Source organism: Cuculus canorus, chromosome 1, assembly GCF_017976375.1.
Source record: "Cuculus canorus isolate bCucCan1 chromosome 1, bCucCan1.pri, whole genome shotgun sequence".
Taxonomy (NCBI): domain Eukaryota; kingdom Metazoa; phylum Chordata; class Aves; order Cuculiformes; family Cuculidae; genus Cuculus; species Cuculus canorus.
Genome location: NC_071401.1, coordinates 155305276 through 155328483, shown reverse-complemented (window position 1 = coordinate 155328483; position 23208 = coordinate 155305276). Strand labels below are relative to the sequence as shown.

Genomic DNA, 23208 nt, shown 5'->3' with positions numbered 1-23208 from the left:
CAAATTAGCACCTCTGCTCAGACTGTACTTAAACAACAGGATTTTACTACTCATGAGTTCTGAGAGGCATAGCAGGGCCCTGGTGTTACAGGAGGTGAAATGGGAAAACCAAGAGCAGCCTCCCAAGCTTCCTCCGAAAGCAAAGCAGCTTCTCCACAGGGACGCCTGGCTCTCATTTTCTCTCATACTCTGATGCCTGTAAGACCTGTGCCACGGCTGAAACAAAATCTCTCCCCAGATGAACTTGCATATAGAATCATAGAATCATAGTTTGGGTTGGAAGGGAGCTTAAGGATCATCTGGTTCCAATTTCTCTTCCACTTCCACTGATCCCACCACCAATACCCTCAAGAAGCTGGCAGCTTGTGCTGCCATTGAGAGCTGCTCCTGCAACCAAGGGGTTGGAGCAAGGGCTCCCTTTCGTGGCAGACATGCAATAAATCTGACAGTACGGGACTGGGGACGGGGGATGTACGCCACTGGTATGTACCGCTGGAAAAGGGATTCTCGACAAGGGTCTTGTAAAACGTTCATGCCCCTCAAAAGAAGCGAGGTCAGCAGATTGAGGGAGGTGATTCTGCCCCTCTATTCCTCTCTTGTGAGACCTCATCTGGGGTATTGTGTCCAGTTCTGGAATCCTCAACATAAGAAGGATATGGAGCTGTTGAAACGGGTACAGAGGAGGGCTACAAAGATGATCTGAGGGCTGGAGCACCTTCCATATGAGGACAGGCTGAGTTTGGGTTGTTCAGCCTCAAGAAGAGAAGACTCTGAAGAGACCTTATAGCAACATTCCAGTACCTGAAGGGGCTGCAGGAAAGCTGGGGAGGAACTGTTCATAAAGGCTTGTAGGAATAGGACTAAGGGCAATGGGTACAAACTGGAGAGGGGCAGATTTAGGCTAGACATGAGGAAGAATTTCTTCCCCATGAGAGCAGGGAGGCACTGGTTGCCCAGAGAAGCTGTGGCTGCCCAGCGAAGCTGTGGCTCCCCCATCCCTGCAAGTGTTCAAGGCCAGGTTGGATGGGGCCTTGGGCAGCCTGGTCTAGTGGGAGGTGTCCCTGCCTGTGGCAGGGGGGTTGGAACTGGATGATCTTTAAGGTCCCTTCCAACCCAAACTATTTCATGATTCTATGATTTGGTTGTATTCAAGGGACATGGCAGCATGTATGTAGGTCACAGATGTTACTCTGGTTATCCACCGCTGCAACAAGCAAGAAAAAGCCTTCGAATTGTAGGTTTATAAGACTCTCATTTAATATATTCTGCAAAATCCACTCTTCTTTACATAGAACAACAGATTCAAAACATTAGCAGCAGTTCATGTTGAACACCATGGAAGAATTGCAGAATATGGAGCAATTCAGGGCCTAAAACAGACACACTCAGCATAGTGAAGCACAGCATCCCTAGCAGATCCACTACTCCCCACTCAGCAGAGTCACAAACATTTCTTTACCGACAGAAACATTCCTCTGCAACATTCCTACAATCTATTGGTGTTTGCAAGTTGAAGGATTTTCCTGAGACGAGGAGTAGGAATGAAGTTTTTGCCTACATTTGACAATGTTCTTTCAAGTCCAAGACAGATCACAGATGATTTATAAATATCTCCCTGAAAAATAACGCTCTATCTGGAGGTGCTTGCATCTACTCAACTTGATGGCCCAGGAAATGACTTTCTACAAATTGTTTTAATTTAAAAATAACTTTTTTTATATGTATTTCAAATGCTTATTTACAGTAAGTACAATTATTAACCCTGTTAGGTAAGTGAGCAGATGCGCAAACCAGCACATACGTGTAGCTCTCAGTTTTATATTCTTTTAAGTTTTTTACATTATTCCAAAATCCAAGATTTGTCCCAGCTGACATGACTCTAACAGGTGTAATTGGAACAATAAACATGTTATAGATGAGAACAACATGAGGAGAGGGGAGGGAAAATACTGAATGGTACTATGAGAAAGGAAAAAAGATGATGTGATGCAGCAGCATGCATAAATAAAAGGAGATGCACTGATGAGATGCAATTTTTTGACATGTTAAAAAGCCGATTGTAAAAATATTTTCAGTAAATACACAGATGTTTGCCTCTAGTAGGTGTATTTACTTCTGCCTACAATGGTCTAGGTGGTAGGCTCACGTTGAGGGAAGACAACTCTTTGCCCCTCATCCATCCTAGTCCCTAATCACAGCTGCCTCAAAAATATTAGCACAGAGCATTAGTTACTGACTGCACATGGCAAAACCCAAAAAGCAGCTGTGACCATGCCCTCAGAGTTTTGAAAACAAGATTTACTTATAAATTCTGTACAAAGACTTGAGACCTGCCATAGGGCAGACGCCTTAAAAACACACTGCTGAAATTGCCGGCGCTTACAGCATTAGACCAGAAAGGTGCTGTGACTGTCCCAGAATCAGGCACCTCACATCTAGATGACAACCAGCAGCTCACCAGTGGAGTCCAGCACAGCCAACACAGCCCTGCTTCCCATGACAGAGTCGGGCTTAGAACAGGACACTAGAATGGACATTTGGGACAAAAAGAAGGGAATGTGGAAGACAGTAAGAATGGGTACATCAAACTTCCTGAGCCCTATCTGTCCTTTCTAAAATTACCAAATGCTCCAGTAAGCTGAAAGACCAGACAAGATGTTTTTCCCTGCTGCATACACTTGAACAAGGCCCAAACACGTTCTTATCCTTAAAATACTAACAAAGGCTTCAATCTCCCAATCAAACCCATCTTCCTGACTACCAAACCCCCTCTTTCCAGGGCTCAATAAAAATCAAAGCTGTGTGACACACTTTATTTCCCTAAAACAGCATTTATCAAAGTTTTATTTTTAAAATCTGACTGTTGTGAAACGACTGCTGAAGGTGAAAAAATGGGGCACTGGTCTCCACATTTGCACCCATACACCAAGAGAGGGACCAGGAAGAGGCACTGCAGGCGGCACTGACAAAATTGTCCCTCCAAGGGCACCAGGACAGATGGATTCACTCAGCAGAGGGAGGTATCCACCATCCTACAACAGCTCAACATCATCACTAATCAAATCAGAAGGAAAATGCACAGAAAAGGCTGCTTTGCTTTTTCATCCCTCAGTACTCAAGACTTTTGCATTCCACTTCCCAACCCTGGTCTTGGAAACAGACATCAACTGTCCGCACCCTCCATCACTTGACAACTACAGGATGCTACAGGGACCTGCATCCCTGGAGGGCTGCATCTCCCAAGGAGGATGAAAGAGGCAGAGAAGGGGCATCATGAGCTGCGGCCACAGATCTGCTCGATGTCGTAGATCTCCTTGGGACAGTCAGTAGACAAGAGGAGAGGCGCATCCTCTGTTATCACAACATCATCCTCGATGCGCACGCCAATCCCACGAAACCTCTCCGGGGCACTCACATCATCCTCAGGGATATAAATGCCTGAAAAAAAGAAAGGGAATTAAAACACATAGCACTCTCCAGAATGATATCTTTCCCTTAGTAGACCACCATGAGAGCAGGGTTGGATTTTCAGCAACATGAGTTTGATTCTGAATATTTTTAATAAGGAAAGCTACACTCCTTCCCCTCACTTATGGCAGTTGGTGGGCAAAGAAAGGAAGGTGCCCCTCAGTGCCTACAGACACTAGCACGTTAATAAAAACTTCCACAATTACAGCTGTCCTTTCCGCACTTTTTGCTCTCGATGCTATACTCACAAGGATGATTTCAGCAATGTTGTGAATAAAGAGAGAGAAAGAGAGAAGGAAGAACCAAACATTACATATAAGTTTCTAGCTGACAGCTCCAAATCCAGTGACAAGCAGACAGAACGATTAATCATGAAACACCTAATTGGCAAAGGGAAGTCGTGAATGCCTATAACTGCAGACTGCAATGCTCGAGACGCACACTGTCAGTAAGTGGTAGTCGTTCAGTCACAGTAACACAGAATGCAGCACAAGTGAACTGACCCTGCTTCTCTGCACTGAGATCAACATGCGCTGCTGTGGGTCAAACGCTAACAGTCTGGGCTCTACAAAACTCTGCTTCCTGCTGCACAGACACTTGCTGAGAGTTCACTCTCACAATTAGTTACCTTGGCTCTTTGGGAGGAAAATAGGGTTTTCCAATGCTGTAATGACTTTGGGAGGGGATAATTTAAGGCTTTCCAATACTGTAATAATTTTCAGTTTAATCATGCTGAATGCTTCGGTCTGAGCGACAAACTAGCCACTGAAAGTCATACCGTCAACCTCAGTGCTGCAGGTTTTGGTCGATACCCCTGACCGCATATCTTTTTACCTGGTTCGATGGTTATCACCATGCCTGGCTGGAGCGGGATGGATCGGGATATATCTGGAGTATCATGAACATCCATGCCCAAGTAATGGCCCACATGATGTGGGCAGTACTTTCGAACAGCCTGGCAGAAGACAAAACAATGTCATGGAAGCAGTTAAACACAGCCCAACCTGTTGTTCCAACATAGAAGAAGGGGAGGAAGAGACAGGATAGATATGTGCTTAACTAACGTGTCATGACTAGGACACATGAGGCTGCCCATCATTTATCAGAACTGGATGGCCCTCCAAACCCACCGATAGCATACTGTAGACTGCCTTTTCCCCTCCCTGAAAAGAACAGCCCAAGCTCATCACCACCTCAGCATGTCAAGCGAGATTTCAGTTTTTGGCTCACCAAGCTTTGCTGCCCCAGCCCGTTCCATCTTTTAAACTCCAAAGCTCCGCATTGCTCCCATGAGCAGACCGTGACAATCGGCAGCAGCTGATACAACTGCTGTGTGATGTGGCAAAGAGGTCTCCTATGCACAATTGAGTGAACGCTGTGTTGATTTCATTCAGTAGCTGCAGCAGAATTTAATCCACCTCTACAGGACACAGACACTGTTTTCCCACTGCCACCATCCTAATTCCCCTCCCTCCAGAGAGGAGCTCACTGACAGCAGGAATCAAAGAGCTCATTCTTCCTCTGCCCTACACTCCTCACATTCACTGGGGACTGAGCTGCAGACTCCGATCTCGTCTGGCTGTGCCGCCACCTGCCGAGAGAAACCGGCGTGATAGCCTCCGTTCACAGGCAGGAACGTGCGCTTGTATTGCAGCGACACTGTAGGACAATGAAATCTGGCAGAAATCTGTACTGCTGCCAAAGGGGTAGTTCTGTCACCCGGTGCCACCTTTTTTCCCGAACTGGCATCAGCAATCATGCAGGTTTGCCGTCAGTGGAAACAGATAAAGTTCTCTAACTGCAAACCAATCCTATTTTATCTGCAGGTTCAGCTTGAAGGCAGACCACTTTCCCAGTCGTGTTCACCAGGTAGCTCTGAGAATCCCAGTACTGACACAAAATGGTACAGAAGAAGAAGAAGCAGGTGGAATGATTGAGAACGGGCTGCATCTTTTGGTGGTGCTGCAGATTTATGCTGTGTTGAACAGAACACAAAACGATAACAGATTGCCTGCAGCCAGCCCTCGACCCAGAATTTTGGGTTAGTGCCCCTGTCTCTATAGGTCCCTTCAGACTGTCTGTACTCCAGAGCTGCAGCTACACTAACAAGTCATGCAGATCAATGGGAATGGATCTGCAGCATGGAATAATCAAGTGCTGAGAACAAACTCTGTGCTTATAAGCACAGCAAAGACATGGATCTGTTAGAGCAAGTCCAGAGGAGGCCACAAAAAGGATCAGAGGGCTGAAGCACCTCCCATACAAGGACAGGCTAAGAGAGTTGGGCTTGTTCAGCTTGGAGAGGAGAAGGCTTCCAGGAGACCTTACAGTGGCTTTCCAGTACTGAAAGGGGGCTACAGGAAATCTGGGGAGTGCAGTGATAGGATGAGTGGTAATGGGTTTAAGCTGAAAGAGGGGAGATTTAGGTTAGATACTAGGAAGAAATTTGCTACTGTGAGGGTGGTGAGGCACTGGCACACGTTGCCCAGAGAAGTCATGGATGCCCCATCCCTGGAGGTGTTCAAGGCCAGGATGGATGAGGCTTCGAACAATCTGATTCAGCAGAAGGTGTCCCTTCCCATGGCAAAGGGGTAGGAATTGGATGATCTTTAAGGTCCTTTCCGATCCAAATCGTTCTATAATTCTATGATAATACTGGGGGGGGTTACTTCAGACCAAATTTTGCCCTGAATGCTTGAAACCTATCTTCAATACTGTATCCATCTCTGGAGCCCTCAGCACAGGAAAGACATGAAGGCCACAGAAATGATCAAAGGCCTGGAACACCTGCCCTATGAAGAGAAGCTGAGAGAGTTGGGGATGTTCAGCCTGGAGAAGAGAAAACTGAGGAGATCTTATTGTGGCCTTTCAATACTTAAAGGGGACAATAAGAAAGATGGGGAAAACTTTTTAGAAAGGTCTGTACCAGCAGGACAATGGGTAATGGTTTTAAACTAAAAGAGGAGAAGTTTAGATTCAGTATTAGGAAGAAATTTCTTTTGCTGAGGGTGGTGAGATACCGGCACAGGTTGCCCAGAGAGATGGTAGATGCCTCATGCGTGGAAACATTCAGGGTCAGGTTAGATGGGGCTCTGAGCAACCTGATGGAATTGAAAATGTCCCTCTTCCTGCAGGGGGCTTGGACCACATGACCTTCATGGTCCTTTCCAATTCAAACCATTCTATGATTCTATGATTCAAGTTTAGCCTTGGCTGAAAGAAATCCAGTCCTGTGCTGAGACCAGCCCACAATATGAATTAAGGCATAGTGAGTGGGAGCAATTAGAAGATTAATCTTAAAAGCCTATTCCTGAGACAAAATAAAGGGACTAACAACCCAAGGAGACAACAGTCAGGCCTGCTGGGGGGAAGCTGGAATAAAAAATACTTCAAGTACCTTGAAGAAGTAGCTCTCGGTGATGCTGCTTTTTAAGACACCCAGGTCTTTTAGTTTCTGTCCAATAAGACTCAGCATGAGGCTATAGATATTTTCTAGACTCACACCTGGGGAACAGAGGCTCAGACAGGATTTCTGGATATCCAGGACAGCCTGGTACAGTTCTGCTTGGGGTTTGGTGAACCTGAAAACAATTGAGGAGAGGAATAAAGGACATCTTTTACAATTCAATCTCTACTCAGAACCTATTCTGAGGACAGATTCAGTTCAATGTTGTAGCAGGGAAAGTTGAAAAGGAAAGCAACTTGCTCCTTATATGAATTGCCAGACAAGGCATCACTGCAACATACCCTTCAAAACACTGGGTAGAGGCAGGGTTTCTCAGCTGGCAACCTAACCCCAAAGCAAAGCAAGACAAAGCTACTGCAGGAAAAAGAATCCACTTGAACTGAAACATACAGGAATCAAACATGCAACCACAGGGACAGCGTGACAGCATCACAGCTGACAGAGCCATGTATCAATCAACTAAATCCCTGCTCTCTTACGCCAACCTTAGTCAGCCACAGCTGAATGCACAAAAGCCCTCTCTGCCCTTTAAGCATGCTGTAACAGCTGAAAACAGCAGTAATCACACATATTCATGCAGTAATTAATGAGACAGTGGGGAATACAGCTTCGTGTGCTGAAAGATTACTTTATATGATTTAATTATTCTGAAGAACCACAGAATGGGACACGTTAAAACTACTCACACAGAGATTAAGCACACACACTCAATCAATCAATTATTTAAGAGATTTTCAAAGTTCTTCAAAACGGCCTTATTGCAGCTTACCTTCCATTAACAGGCCAGGTACGTGTGATGTCACTTACATAGCAGGAAGACTCACATCCACCATCCAACAAGACCATCTCACCATCCTGAGGAAAACAGGAAAAAATACTCTGTGGTTCAGTGGAGCTATTAACTGCACTAATTTCTCCGTCTAGAGCAAGAAAGGAGATTATTTTTACAAAGTAAAACCAGTATGGATCTCTGAGCTACCCACAATATCACTAACAGCTAAAGATATAGCCTTGTCACATAAGCAGCCTTGTCACAAGGCAGAAGGACCCAGCAAAATCACTTCTCTGTCAGTGTATCGTTGCTGTATGTGCACTATTGAATAGCTTGTGCCATCTTAATCATACAATGGTTCAGGTTGGAAGGGACCATGAAGGTCATCTGGTCCAACCCCCTGCAGTGAGCAGGGACATCTTCAGCTTGATCAGGTTGCTCAGAGCCCCATCCAACCTGACCTTGAATGTTTTTAGGAATGAAGCATCTACCACCTCTCTGGCAACCTGTGCCAGTGTTTCACGACCCTCAGAGTAAAAAATTTCTTCCATGTTCTCTTCTGAGACTTTCTCGACTGCTCTAACAAATATTTCTGAATCTATCGGGTGATGCAGCAAAAACTTTTGGAGATGTGAACCTTTGATTTTCTTCAGCAAAACTGTTCCATGTCGGTCAAATCACTGACTGTACATCTTCCAAAAAGCTACACAAGAAAGACAAAGGACCAGGAACAAAATCACTTCCCCTCCTTAAAGGGGCTAACAACAAATAGAGATGTGAGATCTATTGAAAGTTTGGATTAACCTCTCTATGAATTTACACTGCATGTAATCCAAGGCCTTTTACAGAGATTGACTCACTGCTTCCAATTCTAGCCTCGTCATTGTGCAGAGCTACGTGCCACAAACACTCATGCATTAGACAAACTAGCAGTGAGCAGATCTCACTATCCTGCTGAATAGACAGGCCAATAACTATCCATTTAAATTGTATTTTTAATTTTTTCAGAACAGCTGGTTCAACTTTTTAAGTAAAATATGAAATTATAGCACCTGCTCTCTTCCAAGCAATTAAACAAGTTAACAATTTATTGGACAGGGGAACTCAGCCTGTGGTTCGATTGCCCAGTAAGTGCCTTATGTCCTCTGTCTTGTCCTCTTTCTTTAAAGCAAAGTTCACTAAGTGATGGACTGAAAGAAGTCCACACAAGGCCATAAGCAGCCTTCAGATACCTTTCAGATTAGACACTTCGTCAGCCTATTTGGCAACAAGATCTGTAGGAAGTATCACACGAAGGAAAAGAAAGTCGGGTTTATGGGTTTAACCTCCTACTTCACAGTTTTTTAAAAAAACAAGTGACAGTCATTTAACTGAATGACTTTAACAGAAGCAACCGGAGTTACGTTAGCATGCCTGACCTTGGATGACAGTAAAACAAAGGAGGCTTTTTTCTGCCAAAAGCAGCCTGTCATATCTTTTGTATGTCTGTCTCTGCAGATCATTTCAAGGTCTGCTAGCATGCCAGCTTCAAGAGAAGACAATGCTAGTGGGAAAGTTTCATCCTGCATTAAGACAGAGGAAAAATCTGCTCCTCTGAAAAGTGAACCATGAGCAGAGCAGCAGTGGAATACTGCTCCTGAACATACTTATTTGAATCTTCGAAGACACCAAGCTGAGTGGTGTAGTTGCCACACCGGAAGGATGGGATGTCATCCAGAGGGACTGGACAGACTGGAGAAGTGGGCCTGTGAGAACCTCATGAGGTTCAACAACGCAAACTGCAAGGTCCTACACCTGGGTCATGGCAATCCCCAATGTCAGTACATGACGGGGGATGACGTGATTGAGAGCAGCCCTGCAAAGAAGGACCTGGAGGCGCTGGGCGATGAGAAGCTCGACATGAGCCGGCAATGTGCACTCGCAGCCCAAAAGGCCAACTGTATCCTGGGCTGCATCCAAAGAAGCGTGGCCAGCAGTGCGAGGAAGGCGATTCTGCCCCTCTATTCCTCTCTTGTAAGACTTCATCTGGAGTATTGTGTCCAGTTCTGGAATCCTCAACATAACAAGGATATGGAGCTGTTGGAAAAGGTCCAGAGGAGGGCTACAAGGATGATCAGAGGGCTGGAGCATCTTCCATACAAGGACAGGCTGAGAGAGTTGGGGTTGTTCAGCCTGAAGAAGAGAAGGCTCCGAGGAGATCTTATAGCGACCTTCCAGTACCTGAAAAGGGCTACAAGAAAGCTGGGGAGGGACTGTTCATAAAGGCTTGTAGGGATAGGACAAGGGCCAATGGGTATAAACTGGAGAGGGGCAGATTTAGACTAGACATTAGGAAGAATTTCTTCACGATGAGAGCAGGAAGGCACCGGCACAAGCTGCCCAAGGAAGCTGTGGCTGCCCCTTCCCTGGAGGTGTTCAGAGCCAGGTTGGATGGGGCCTTAGGCAGCCTGATCTAGTGGGAGGTGTCCCCGCCCATGGCAGGGGGGTTGGAACTGGATGGTCTTTAAGGTCCCTTCCAGCCCTAACTATTCTATGATTCTAAAGGTGTATTGTCTGGAAAGCTGGAGAGGGTTCAATTCAACAACATGAATCTTCAAAATAAGGAAAGACACCTTAATTTACCTACAGCCATCTAATCCACCTCTAACCACTTTATATTAATCCTTTCCCTTCTTGTTCCATTTTGCTGCTTTCTGGCCTACACGGAGTCCAGAATGCTTTTCAGCTTCATCAAAGCAGGAATGCAATACTGCACCTCATGTTGCAAAGCAAGGCCAAGCAATGCGAGTGACAGCATAAGACCTCCACAGTGCCTTTCCTCTGCCTGCTGCAGCAGTCCCTCTCTTTGGTGAGGTTAGCAACCCCCCCAGCACTGCTGCACATTGTAAGGGAGCAGACACGCTCACTAAATTTATAAGTTCGCTAAATTTAAGTTATTTACAAGCTTGTTTGCAAGTCCTTCCGCTGTTCAGAAAACACGGCAGAAAGTGCGAAGAGGAGAGGAAGAGACTAGATGGAGCAAAGTTGATCTTTCACTGACAGTAAAACCAACCACGGCCTGATCCCTTCCCCCTGCTCACTTGAAAATGTGTATTTAACATAGGTGTTTTCATCATGAAGTGACAGGGCCTCATCAGCAGGCCTCAAGTGATATGGATGACCCATCAATGATCTGTATTGCACTGCTCTGTGCACTGTTCAATCTGTAACTTCTCACATTGCTATTACCAGTAGAATTGTGCTGTGCTATTCTTTATATGTAAGAGTGTGAGAAAGTGTTTTATTATCAGTGTGATTGGGCTGTGCTGTTCTTGGTGCAAGAAAGCATGAGAAAGAGAGGCAGTAAGCAGCTGGGGCCAGAGACTCCGCGTTTTTGGGGTGATGTAAGTTGTTTGTGTGATGGTTTAAAAGCTAAGCCCCTCGCAGCACTGGCTGGGAGACCTCACCCACAGGTAGGCGCACTGCGTGGGCTTCCCAATTGCCTCTATGAATCCACACTGCAAAAAAGAAACACACACCCCCCCAGTGACTGCAGATCTGGATGATGATAAACTAATTGGGGATGTATCTTTCTTAATCACTATATTTATTCTCTTGTGGTAATGATAAAACACATTGTCTTTACAAGCTGTTACTGTTAACTTGTTGTTGATCACTACCAATCATTTGTTTTCTTCCTTGAGTAAAATTTGATTTCACAGAGTATTCGAAAGTTTGGGGTTTTATGACAATTTTTACTAAAAGCCCCTTTTGTGGTAAAACAGATCTGTGGAGCTAAAATGAAGAGGAGCGTGGGGACACATATGGGAACAGCAAGTCACAGTGCATTTTAAGTTACTGAACAACATACAGTTTACCTTGATGAGCTGATTGTTCTTTACGTAGTGCAAAGTGTTTGATCTATTGCCACCAGCAACAACAGGGGGGTAGGCCAAGATGTCAGCACCACGAGCCCGGCACTCGAATTCAAACTGGAATATAAATTCAGAGAGGAGAAGACTTAGTGCTAAGTCAGGCGATTAACTTCCCGGGGCTATTATAATTCATGTTTTACAACTATTTTCTTAATTTGTACAACATGAAGTGAAAATGGAAAGTGAGTTCACTAAATGAAAGCAGCCTTGAAGGTTTTCCAAGAACTAGAGGAAAAAAAAAAACACCCAGAACTATCCACTTTTCAAGAGAGTGTTTTAAGCCTGCATTTGGTCTCATGGAAGCTCTTTCTGGTGCAAGCTGTTCAACTCTGTATCAAACAGTCATGACGTTGTCATAAATCCAGGTGAGGATTTATTCTTATATAAAGTAACGCTTCTAGTTGCCATGCGACTTTGCAGATTTTCAAATATCCTAAATGTCAGCATGATAACAGTCACGTTTTGCTGCTGTCTTTTAAAACCACAAAATTCACGGCAGTACCTATTTTCATGATTCTGTTGAACTAAGAAGGTTTGAAAGCATGCACTACCCTGACCTCTGAGGGAGAAAAAACACAAGAGAAAAGCACTGTGAGCCTCAAGATCTTTACCTTTCTGAGTGATGAAGCTGGTAAAAGCATGGAAATTAATAAAATCCATAAAGACCCTCTATATTCTTAATATATTAATAACATGTTTTTTCTATAATTATCAAAACCACATAGGATGGAACAAGTCCAGGATGCCAACATGTAGTAAAGTAGTTTTTACAATACTGAGCTGGAGTGAAAAAATGATCTGTAAAATACACTTTAATAATAATATTTTGCTTTACTGCTGCTCAGTACCATGTGAGCACAGGCCCAGCTATGTCATAACAGAGGGTCAAATCCTGCTGATGTTTCCCAAACAGGCATCTCACTGAGATTCCTTAGAAAATTCCATACCAAATGCGCAGGCCAATTAGTCTGTATTTTGAGGTGGACTCACATACTGAGAGGTGTCTACACTGCTTCAAGATAGCTGTGGTAATCTGCTGTAGCAAGAGCCTGGAGTCAAGAGAAGCAGGCTTTACAAACAGGCGTTATAGCTACTTAAATTCTCTACAACAAAACTGTATTAAAGAACAATATCATAACTATATCTCTGCTTAGCAGATTTTGTATTTAAACACCGTAGAAAGAGACATCAATAGCAGATGAACTGAGACAATCACTGCGTTCCTTCAACAAGGGTACAGGAAGTACAGCTGAGGAATTCCTCACACTGACTTCCTGCACATCCTAGGCACAAGAGTTGGATGAAAGGTAAATGTGCTACAATGGGAGGCACATTATAGAGAGATATGACATTTCTGGTTCCCTGGCAGGATATATAACATCCAGCCCTTCTACCTCACCTCCAGCCATGAAGTACTCACCTTTGCATACAGAAAGGCTTCATCTACTGGGGCTTTGCTGGCAAACATTGTCTCTATGAAAGCCTATGAAAAAGAAAGGTCTTTGAGTTAGCAAAGGAGCTGAACTCACGCAAAGTTCTTTTTTTCACCTGCTGTCTTTTGAGGAAGGTGAAAGATCAGGTGGCCCAGAACACAGGAACCAGAGGCAGATAAAAATGCAGAGTACTCTCCAGACTAGAACCAATTAAGCTCTTGTGTCCAGTGAAACTGTTATTTACAGTCTGATTGACTGTGGTTTTTGAAAAAGGATTAGATGATTGAAGCCAATTCCATGAGCTGCCATTTTACAAGTCATCTCAACTACGGATTCCCTTGCATGTAACAGGAATGCCCTATGCAGCTCCTGCTTCAAAGAAGGACAAGCTGTGCCTCTCTTCTCTAGTTGGTGATCCAGTTTAATAATATTTACAAAAACATAATTGCATTTGAGGTTATATGTCAGATTTGTTTCAAAACTGGCCAATGAGTTCAAAAGGTACTTGAGGAATAAGGAGGTATTCAGAGACATACACAGGCAATGTGTTCACAAAAATCCTGATTCAGGATAAATGGGAAAGGAAATGTTGTGGGGAAGGAGAGGGGAAGCTAGAAAGAGAGTAAAGAGGCTACCCCTTTTCCTGAACAGATATTGACTTTTAAACAAATCTAACTGCTCCAAGCTTTTCTTCATTGGAGTTACACTAATTGAGAGAAGCTGGCAGCCCAAGCAGTCTTCTTGTTTCTCCTTGTCCTGTAGAGGCAGCTGAGCCCAGCTGATGGTTGAGATGCAGCAGTTCAGTTATACATTGGACCAAAGCCATCCTTCCAGCCCATCAACAATCCCATTCCCTTCCTTCTTTAAAGGAATGCACTGGTTCACTTGGAGAGCACACAACCCCATACCTCTGCTGTCACCCGTCCAGCTATCTTCATCCTTTCAATCTCTGCAGGAGATTTGATAAGCCGAAGGTTTTGCACTAGATGTCGGATGCCCTGGATGCGGTTTTTGCTCCGAGCTTTTATCTCAGCCAGGGACTCCATGTAGTCAGAGTGCAGCACTGTGTGTGTTGGTTTTGTCAAGTCATACCAAATAATGTTTGACTCACCTGGAAAACAAAACAAAAGATGACAAGGATGAAGATAAATACAAAATCTCCTCCCCATACTGAACAAACTCACCCTTCCTAAAGAGATTTAGAAATTTGAGAAATTCATTTCCTCTAGATCTGCATTTACAGGCCACATAGACACTTTCCCACAGGATAATAGCAAGCTCTTCAAATCCTGTAAGATTCTCAATGTATAGCATGTAGATTTGGCATTTCCCCACTTCCATGCAAACATTGGGTTTTACAATCATCACTGAATTTATCTTGCACTGATCAGAGTCTGCATATTGGTTGCACTTGTGTAAGCTAAGTAGCCACTGCATTGTAGTGGTGCATGTTCTGAAGTTCTCTCACATAGCCTGTCCCTTCTGATACAATTTACCTTTTACCTGTCACATTGAATCAGGGTCATTATCAAGTATGCTTCAGGATGCCTTTGGGGAACAATCGGTTATTTCAGCCATTCAGAGAAGATGAATTTACTGAGGACGAACATACTAACTTATGTGGGAATTTATCTAGAATATCAATTAGCACCCACATTTGCTGCACAGGAATGTTTTAAATGGGAATTTAAATGGAAAGGACCCATTGGATCATCGAGTCCAACCATTCCCAACAATCCCTAAACCATGCCCCTCAGCACCTCACCCACACATCCTTTAAACATCTCCAGGGAAGGTGACTCAACCACCTCCCTGGGCAGCCTGTTCCAGTGGCCAATGACCCTTTCTGTGAAAAATTTTTTCCTGATGTCCAGCCTGAACTTCCCCTGGTGGAGCTTGAGGCCATTACCCCTTGTCCTGTCCCCTGCCACTTGGGAGAAGAGGCCAGCTCCCTCCTCTCCACAACCTCCTTTCAGGTAGTTGTAGAGAGCAATAAGGTCCCCCCTCAGCCTCCTCTTCTCCAGGCTAAACAACCCCAGTTACCCCAGCCGCTCCTCATAAGACTTGTTCTCCAGCCCCAGCACCAGCTTCATTGTTCTTCACTGGATACGTTCCAGAGCCTCAACATCCTTCTTGTGGTGAGGGGCCCAGAACCAAACACAGTATTTGAGGTGCAGTCTCACCAGTGCCGAGTACAGAGGGAGAATAACCTACCCGGACCTGCTGGTCACGCCGTTTCTGATACAAGCCAAGATGCCATTAGCTTTCTTGGCCAACCGGGCACACTGCCGGCTCATGTTCAGTCAGCTGTCAACCAATACCTCCAGGTCTTTCTCCTCCAGGCAGCTTTCTAGCCAGACTTCTCCTAGCGCTGCATAGGGTTGTTGTGCACCAAATGCAAGACCCAGCATTTGGCCTTGTTAAACCTCATGCTGTTGGTCTCAGGCCAGCAGTCCAGCCTGTTCAGATCCCTTTGCAGAGCAAAGCACATCCACCAGCTCCTTCAATACTCTTGGGTGGATCCCATCCGGCCTCATAGACTTGTGGGTACCTAGCTGGGCAAGCAAGTCTCTAACCGCCTCCTCTTGGATCACAGGAGCCTCATTCTGCCCCTCCAATTCCTAGGTTTGTACACAGAGGGAACAACTTTCCTTACTACTAAAGACTGAAGCAAAGAAGGCATTAAGTACCTCAGCCTTGTCCTTATCCCCTGTCACTGTTGTTTCTTCTGCATCCAATAGGGACTGAATATTCTCCATAGTCCTCCTTTTATTGTTAATGTATTTATAGAAAGATTTTTTATCTTTCACAGACTTAGGCAATTTAATTTCTAGTTGGGTCTTAGCCCTCCTAATTTTTTCCCTGCACAATCTCACTTCCTCCCTGTAGTCCACCCAAGACGCCTGTCCCTTCTTCCAAAGCTCATAGACATTCCTCTTCTTTTTGATGCCTCTCAAGATCTCCCTACTCAACCAAGCTGGTTCCCCCGCCATAAGCCATGCTGAGTCCCAGCTAATATTTACACAGCATCCCCCTTCTTTGGTGACAGTACCCATTAGCAGCTGCTTCCAAAAAGTTTCTAATGAACAGGACATTTACGAAAGAGTATTCCCCCTAAAACAGCCTTCCCAGTTCTGGTTCCTTCGTTTCAAAGCTGCATCTTTGTAACGGTGATTAACTATTTTTTACAGACCTTTCCTCTGTGAAAACTTTTCAATCCATTTATACTTTTGACATTCCAAACCTTCCACAAAAGTTCTAAAATTTAAAGTGTTAAAACCCTGCCATCTCATCATTTTATTCAGTATTCCCTTTGTAAATTATGAAAACTTAGATCTGATTGTTCCTACTTACTCTCTCTGCGCTTGCCATAACCACACACACCTCTCATGCCTTACTCTCCTTTTTCTCATTTTCAAACCGAGAAATTTTGTCCAGCACATATCTTATACATGCTCCATACTTCTGATCATCCTTGTTGCCCTTTCTGTGACTTTTCTATTTTCAATATATCCTTTTTTGAAACAAAATAACTAAAATCCAAGATGGTATTTAAATCTCCAGCATTCACTCCATTTATTTGTGTAATCCCCCAAGCATTTGTTCTTTTTACATTGTCATAATCCTTCAACTTCATTTTATAATGCATTTAAGTTCACCATGGATTACAGGTATTGAGGCTACAGTGATGTTAGATGCAGAAGAAAGCAACTAAAGGACATCAATGTTCATATTCCAAGAGTAAGGTAACATGTAGATAGGTGAATGGACTAATAACCCCCCCTGTCTGGATCATTTTCAAAGTCTATGATGAATAAAATATCTTGAAGTTTCATAAGCTTCATTTGGTTCTGGGTTTATCAGCATGCAAATATGACTAAAATAGCAACATGGTTTACAGTGCTCTCTTGCTTATGCTGTTCCTTACATTTCATAGATGCACACGCCGGCTGGCATTCACATGGGTACATAAAGAGATTCAGAGGGGAGGAAAAACTACTCTTTTCAAAACTATGTTTCTGTTGGTGAGCTCACAAGAACTTCCAAATACCTTTGTCATACTTTTGTACGCCCTGCACCCTGCAAGCTCATTATAGTCTTGAACTGGCGTCATAGACCACGTACCATTCAGACCCTGCAAACTACATCTCATCTCACTCCCCCTCCATTTTTTTTTACCTTTCAGCTTGGCCACCAAGTGCCGGAACTCCTCGATAGTGTAGGCTTCATCTACTCCTGTAAGAGCAATTGCTCCATCTGTGCCTGATCTGGGTCCGTCCCACAGCTCTCGGCTTGGATCTCTCCGGGGCACAAAAAGTATAGCCTTGTGGGAGGGCAATGCTTTGCCAGGAATGCTCTGCAGCACTAGGATGCTGTCAGGCTCCTGGAACCCACAGAGGTACAGGAAATTAGTGTCCTGGTGAAAAACATAGGGGATGTCATTGGTCATATAGTACGTGGGGTTGGATAACAGAATCACTGTGTGGTCCATTCCATCCCAGCCATGGGCTTCTTTCTGGATCAATGCCATCAGTTTGTGTCGGCGAAGAGCATATTCCACTTGTGACAATCCTGGCGTTACCTCTCCTATGAATACAAAACAAATCAGATCAAGAAACTGAAGCCATTTGTGACGTTTTTACTAGTTATGTGCCCGATTCCCGCCTACTCCCTGATGCCTTTCAAATGTACGGCTTCGTTGTGATCCCTCAATTAGCCTTGCCACTGCTCTCCCATGCATCTCTTCAGCTCCCACCCCTACAGCACAGCCTTGCTCAATCTGCCCCTCTATCATGCAAAGAGAGAAATTTAACAAATTGGATTTTCTGCTATTTATTTCTGTGCAAAAGCAGAAATCACAAAACCTGGTAGATTACACAAACATCTCAAAAAGATGGATGTTTTCAGAAAGACAGGTAAAAAAAATGACGAAGGGGCAAAGCAAGCTGAACTTTGACTACTCAAAACTGATGGGTTTTATAGCATCTGGACATTGAACAGAAGATTACCTTCTGAGGCTGATCATTCATTTCCCCAGATAAAGCTAGAATGTCTATCCAACTGCTCACTAAGTCAACTCATAAAGCAACTATTTCTAAGCCACAAGAGGTGTATTGAGTGTTAAAGATACTGAGGGGCCAGGCAGAAATGCAGAGGTTGCGGAGTCTAACCAGTCACAAGATTCCAGGCAGAAAGAAATCACGAACTACAGGCTTGCGGCAAACTCTGATTAAGAGAAGGAATCTCCTCCAAGACAGATGTAGCTTTTCTCAATAACTAACAATTTGGATTTTTCCAAAGTTAATTACCATTTCCTAATGACTCTAACTAAACAAATTATCTCTTAGATGAAAGCACGTTTAAAACTGCTCTGGTCACGAAGGATATGAAATAGAGTTTTGGTATCATGACAAAACCAGACCGAAGTTGAAAGAACAACCAAAATCAGGGTAAGTATGCATTTTCAAAATTGAGACTCCTTCATTATGATACAAATTAATATACGAGACTCTATACTTTGGCTAATAACCTGTTTTAACATAGATTGCATTTTCATACTGTTAACTTGCTACTTCTGTATTCTTTTCTTCCTCTTTAGCGTATTAATCAGTGACAATCGCAGGAAAATACTGGAATTTGACTTGTATTTGATTCTTGCATGGGTAGAGTATCCAGAATGTTTTCCCTTGACAAAGGAGAGCTTAAGAAAATCACATATGTTGTATTTACAATAAACTTTAAACTATTTCAACACCATAAATCCTCAACACCTATTTACTGTAAAAGGCTTTTTTTTTTTAAAGAAAAAAGCAAAATCACCAGATTTGTTTTACTCTGCAGATCTAGAAATGACAGGGAACACATCAACTGCTTTAATGCAATCTGACCCCACATTTCCACAACATTATACTGCAAATTTCCTATGCTTCGCTGCATTCCAGTTAGCTTTCTAACTATCGCAGTCTAGTGACGTTTAGAAGCTGCAGCAGGATGGAACATGGGAATCCTATTTGTCTTCCGATGGCAAGGCCAGCAAAGCTTGGAAATTCTCTTTGCCTTAAAGGCATCTGCTTTTTAAAACAATAATTGAAACAAGGCAATGTTGTATTATTTTAAGGAAAACGCCACTCCTTTATTCAATGGAAAATTACTATGGGCAGCTAGAATTAATCTCCTGTGTTTCAGCTGTAAGTACTTTTAAAGCATCAGCTTTTGCTGTGAGCTGCTAACCTGAGTGACCTGATCTAATACTGAAGTCAGCTCAGCTTTGAGCAGAGGGTAGATGTAAAAACTTGCCGAAGTCCCTTCTGACCTGAATTATTCCTCAGTTAGACATCTAAGTAAAAGGTCATATTTTCATCTGTTCTCTCTATATATCTGTCTATGGAAAAAGAACACAGAACCACAATGTTTTCCTGTACATAATATAATTTAATAATTTTACTCCCAATTTTACTCAGATTTAATCATGGTTATATCATGCTTATTTTCATTGATCTCACAAAACTGCATCATCTCAACTTCTCTTTCATCACTACCATCTAATTTTACAGCCACAAGTCTCTTTTTCTTATTTTTCTCAGAGCCTGAATACTCTTCTGAAGGGGGAGTGTTCTTTAGACAAGTGGTGTCCATCTCTCAACAAGCCCCTCATCAGCCTCCTCTTCTGAGATACCTTTATTTTGTGACTCCCAAGACAATAGAAATCAGGCACTCTAGCAGTTCAGCTTGCACAAAGGACTCCTCTTTAATACAAATCATATTGCATTTGCAGAACAATAAGCTCCCAAGAAGCCAGCACCTTAAAAGTCTGAGATACTGAGGTCAGTGATACTTGAGCTCCGCATGAGAAAAAGGTGAAGAGCCATTTGAAGCCTATTTTTGGAATCAGCATGATCTCAGACAAGGAAATTACCTACTAAATAGAATTACTACCTAATTAAGTTAATCATCTACAGCTGAAATCACAGACACCTGTACAATGCAGCAAATCAATACTCTGTCCTAGACATCTCAGTAAAATAGAAACAAGGAAGAATACCATCAATTGGCTCATGCAGGACCTGAACCTAACCTGGTTTGAGAAGGTGTGGGTGTGTGAAGGGGCTGGGCTGGCCCAAATACCGGTTTGGAATCTTCTTCTGTTGGGCAGGCTGGATGGAAAATCTTCGGAGAGCACATGACTTGCAAACTAGAGGAAAAGAAACACACTGTGTCAAGGAAAAAGACCTTTCCAGTTAGCAGACTGCAGAATTACACCCCAGTCATCCGACTCTTAGTAGCATTCATTCACTTTATATGACTTAAATATCCCTCCTTAACCTCTGAATTGTTTGTGTACCACAGTTTTTGAAACAATGTGCACATAACCCAACTAACACTCAAATAGTCAAAAAACAGATTGAAAGAAATTAACATATCTTAAACCTGATGATCCAGCAAGAAAACTCAGAAACTATGTTGGTTTTACACTTGGTGTTCACCCTCCCTTTTCTTTCCTCAAACACTGCAGGGCCTGAAGCACAGCACCTGCATATCATCTTTTCTTGACTATGTCTTAAAAAAACCCACTCAAATGGAAGAATTATAGTTTTCAAGGCCTTTCAAGTTTTTTTTACTAACAATGCCACAAAGAAACCATCAAGTAACACAGGCTTATACAGTGGTCCAATTTTTTACTAAATGGAAGATGCTTAAAAGTCCCTGCTTACGTATTTAAGTTGCTTGACAGCAGAATTAGCCAAAATGAAAACAACTCTACAGAGGCATTCAGTTATGTATCCCTCAACCTACACACAGTCAAAGCAGACAAGCTTTAAACAAAATTACAAGCATTCGTTTGGGAGCTGGGGTGTGCATGATAAGACAAAAACTAAAATTAATCATCACTGTCACAAATTTTACCAGCTTTGGAATCCTGTCACAGCCTTTTGCAGCTGAAGAATTGCTTGTGCTTAGGCACAAATCATCAGACAGATGGAAGGAGACAGACATCAGTTTCCTAACGTGTACCAGCTGATGTTTTGGAAACTGGTTCTCTTTCACATCACTTCCCATGTGCCTACTGGGGAATTCATGCTGCCGTAGCAAGGCACCAGATTCTTAAAACAAATGATATTCAACTCTTTCCTAGCACAAGCAAGTAGAACACCAGCAAAACAGCTGCCTGCCTTTTGAGGCGCTAAGGCTCTGGGACTTTAAGCAGAACATAAAGACCGTGGATATTCCTTGTGAGCTGGCACGATTAGCCACTAATTGAAGGTTACTTATGCATGATGACGGACAGTCATAACATAAAGCATTCACTATGTGATGATTGACTGGGGTAACAGCCTGGAGATCCAGGCAGTGGGATACAGTTACATATTTAGAAAGAGAGTTTTCACGGTTTCTACCTGCAGCAGCCCTGCAGAGAAGGACTTGGGACGCTCGACATGTGAGCACAGCAATATGTGCTCGCAGCTCAGGTGGCCAAACGTGTCCTGGGCTGCACCCAAGGAAGCATGGCCAGGAGGGTGAGGGAGCTGATTCTGCCCCTCTATTCCTCTCTTGTGAGACCTCATCTGGAGTATTGTGTCCAGTTCTGGAATACTCAACATAAGAAGGATATGCAACTATTGCAACGGGTCCAGAGGAGGGCTACAAAAATGATCAGAGGGCTGGAGCACCTTCCATATGAGGACAGGCTGAGAGAGTTGGGGTTGTTCAGCCTGGAGAAGAGAAGGCTCCAAAAAGACCTTACAGCGACCTTCCAGTACCTGAAGGGGCTACAAGAAAGCTGGGGAGGGACTGTTCATAAAGGCTTGTAGTGATAGGGGGAATGGGTATAAACGGGAAAAGGATAGATTTAGACTAGACATAAGGAGAAATTTCTTCACCACGAGGGTGGTGAGGCACTGGCACAGGTTGCCCAGGGAAGCTGTGGATGCCCCATCCCTGGTGGTGCTCAAGGACATGCCGGATGAGGCCTTGGGCAGCCTGATCTAGTGCAAGGTGTCCCTACCCATGGGAGAGGGGTTGGAACTGGATGATCTTTAAGGTCCCTTCCAACCCAAACTATTCTATGATTCTATGTAAAACACACAACAGAAAAGCTTGCAGGAAATGACCAACAGGAGGACACAGCAGGCGTTAAATAAAATGACATTTGTGCACCAGGGGAAGTTCAGATTAGTCATTAGGAAAAATTTCTTCACTGAGATGGTTCTCAGGCACTGGCACTGGCTGCCCAGGGAGGCGGTGGAGTTCCCATCCCTGGAGGTGTTTATAAGATGGGTAGAGGAGGCGCTTATGGACGCGGTTTATCAGTGGACAGGTACGGTTGGCCTCAATGACCTCCATTTTCCAACCTAGCGATTCTATTTTGAAGACAGCAAGTAGCTTTCCACGTCGTTGCTTTATTTATCCAGTAACGAGCCGTGACTCCAACGGATTCAGCCCTGAACGCGGCGGAACCGCAACCGGAAGGAGCCTCTTCCCCGCTCCCGGTGCGGCCGTGAGGGGGAAAAAAGGCTCCATGCGGCCACGGCGCCTCGCGAGTCCCGGGGCGGGCAGGGAGCTGTGGGGAGAAAGAGTCTCTGACCTGAGCCGCCCCTCAGCGCCGCGAGAAGCCTCCGGGCCGCAAGGTGCCACATGTCCCGTACTGTGGCGCCCCCCGCACCGCTGGATGACGTAATCAACGAGCGCCTCCCGCCCCGCGGCCAATCAGCGCCTGGGGCGGGGGGGGGCGCTCTGGGAGCCCGGGAGACGTAGGAATTCGGCAGTGGGGTCGGGGGAAGCGGGCGACAAACGGGGAGGGACACCGCGACGGGCGGGACTAAGGTGCTCGATATCCGCCGCTGCTTCTGGAACGTTCCCGCCACTGCACGGGGCGAGGCCAGGATTGGGCGTGGCCTCACGAGGCGGTGTCTCATAGTGGGCGTGGTCCTGCCCTGTGGGTAGGCGTGGCCTAAAGGGCGGGGCGAAGAGCCTGTGACGGCCCGTGGAGGGGCGTGGTTATATCGCGAAGTGGGCGGAGTCAGATCGCGGAGTGGGCGTGGCCTCCGAGTGAATGGAGAGGGCTGGAAGCTCCCAAGGCGCAGCGCGGTGGGGGGCGTAGCCAGCTCTCCGAGTCGACGCGGCCTCTGATTGGGCGTGGCGAGCTGGAAGCTTCCA

The 23208-nt window shown here is 44.5% G+C and overlaps 1 protein-coding gene across 1 annotated transcript; it reads right to left on the bottom strand.

Moving 5' to 3' along the window:
* Window positions 1-201: 201 nt before the first annotated feature.
* Window positions 202-22995, bottom strand: XPNPEP3 (X-prolyl aminopeptidase 3). Its single transcript, XM_054053424.1, has 10 exons — window positions 22637-22995; window positions 20129-20245; window positions 17233-17640; window positions 13962-14164; window positions 13041-13103; window positions 11564-11677; window positions 7704-7789; window positions 6866-7049; window positions 4303-4423; window positions 202-3438 (listed from the first exon to the last, which is right to left on the bottom strand). The coding sequence occupies exons 1-10, from the start codon at window positions 22965-22967 to the stop codon at window positions 3272-3274; spliced, it is 1794 nt and encodes a 597-aa protein (XP_053909399.1). The 5' UTR covers window positions 22968-22995; the 3' UTR covers window positions 202-3271.
* Between the last annotated feature and the right edge of the window lie 213 nt (window positions 22996-23208).

Bases quoted from the DNA above. Each gene is read 5' to 3' on its own strand.
- XPNPEP3 (XM_054053424.1), bottom strand. From the start codon at position 22,967: ATGAGACACCGCCTCGTGAGGCCACGCCCAATCCTGGCCTCGCCCCGT. The intron at 13,104-13,961 runs GTATGGGGTTGT...TCTTTTTCATAG, and splicing joins CTGGACGGGTGACAGCAGAG to GCTTTCATAGAGACAATGTT. The intron at 3,439-4,302 runs GTAAAAAGATAT...TCTTTTTTTCAG, and splicing joins GGTGATAACCATCGAACCAG to GCATTTATATCCCTGAGGAT.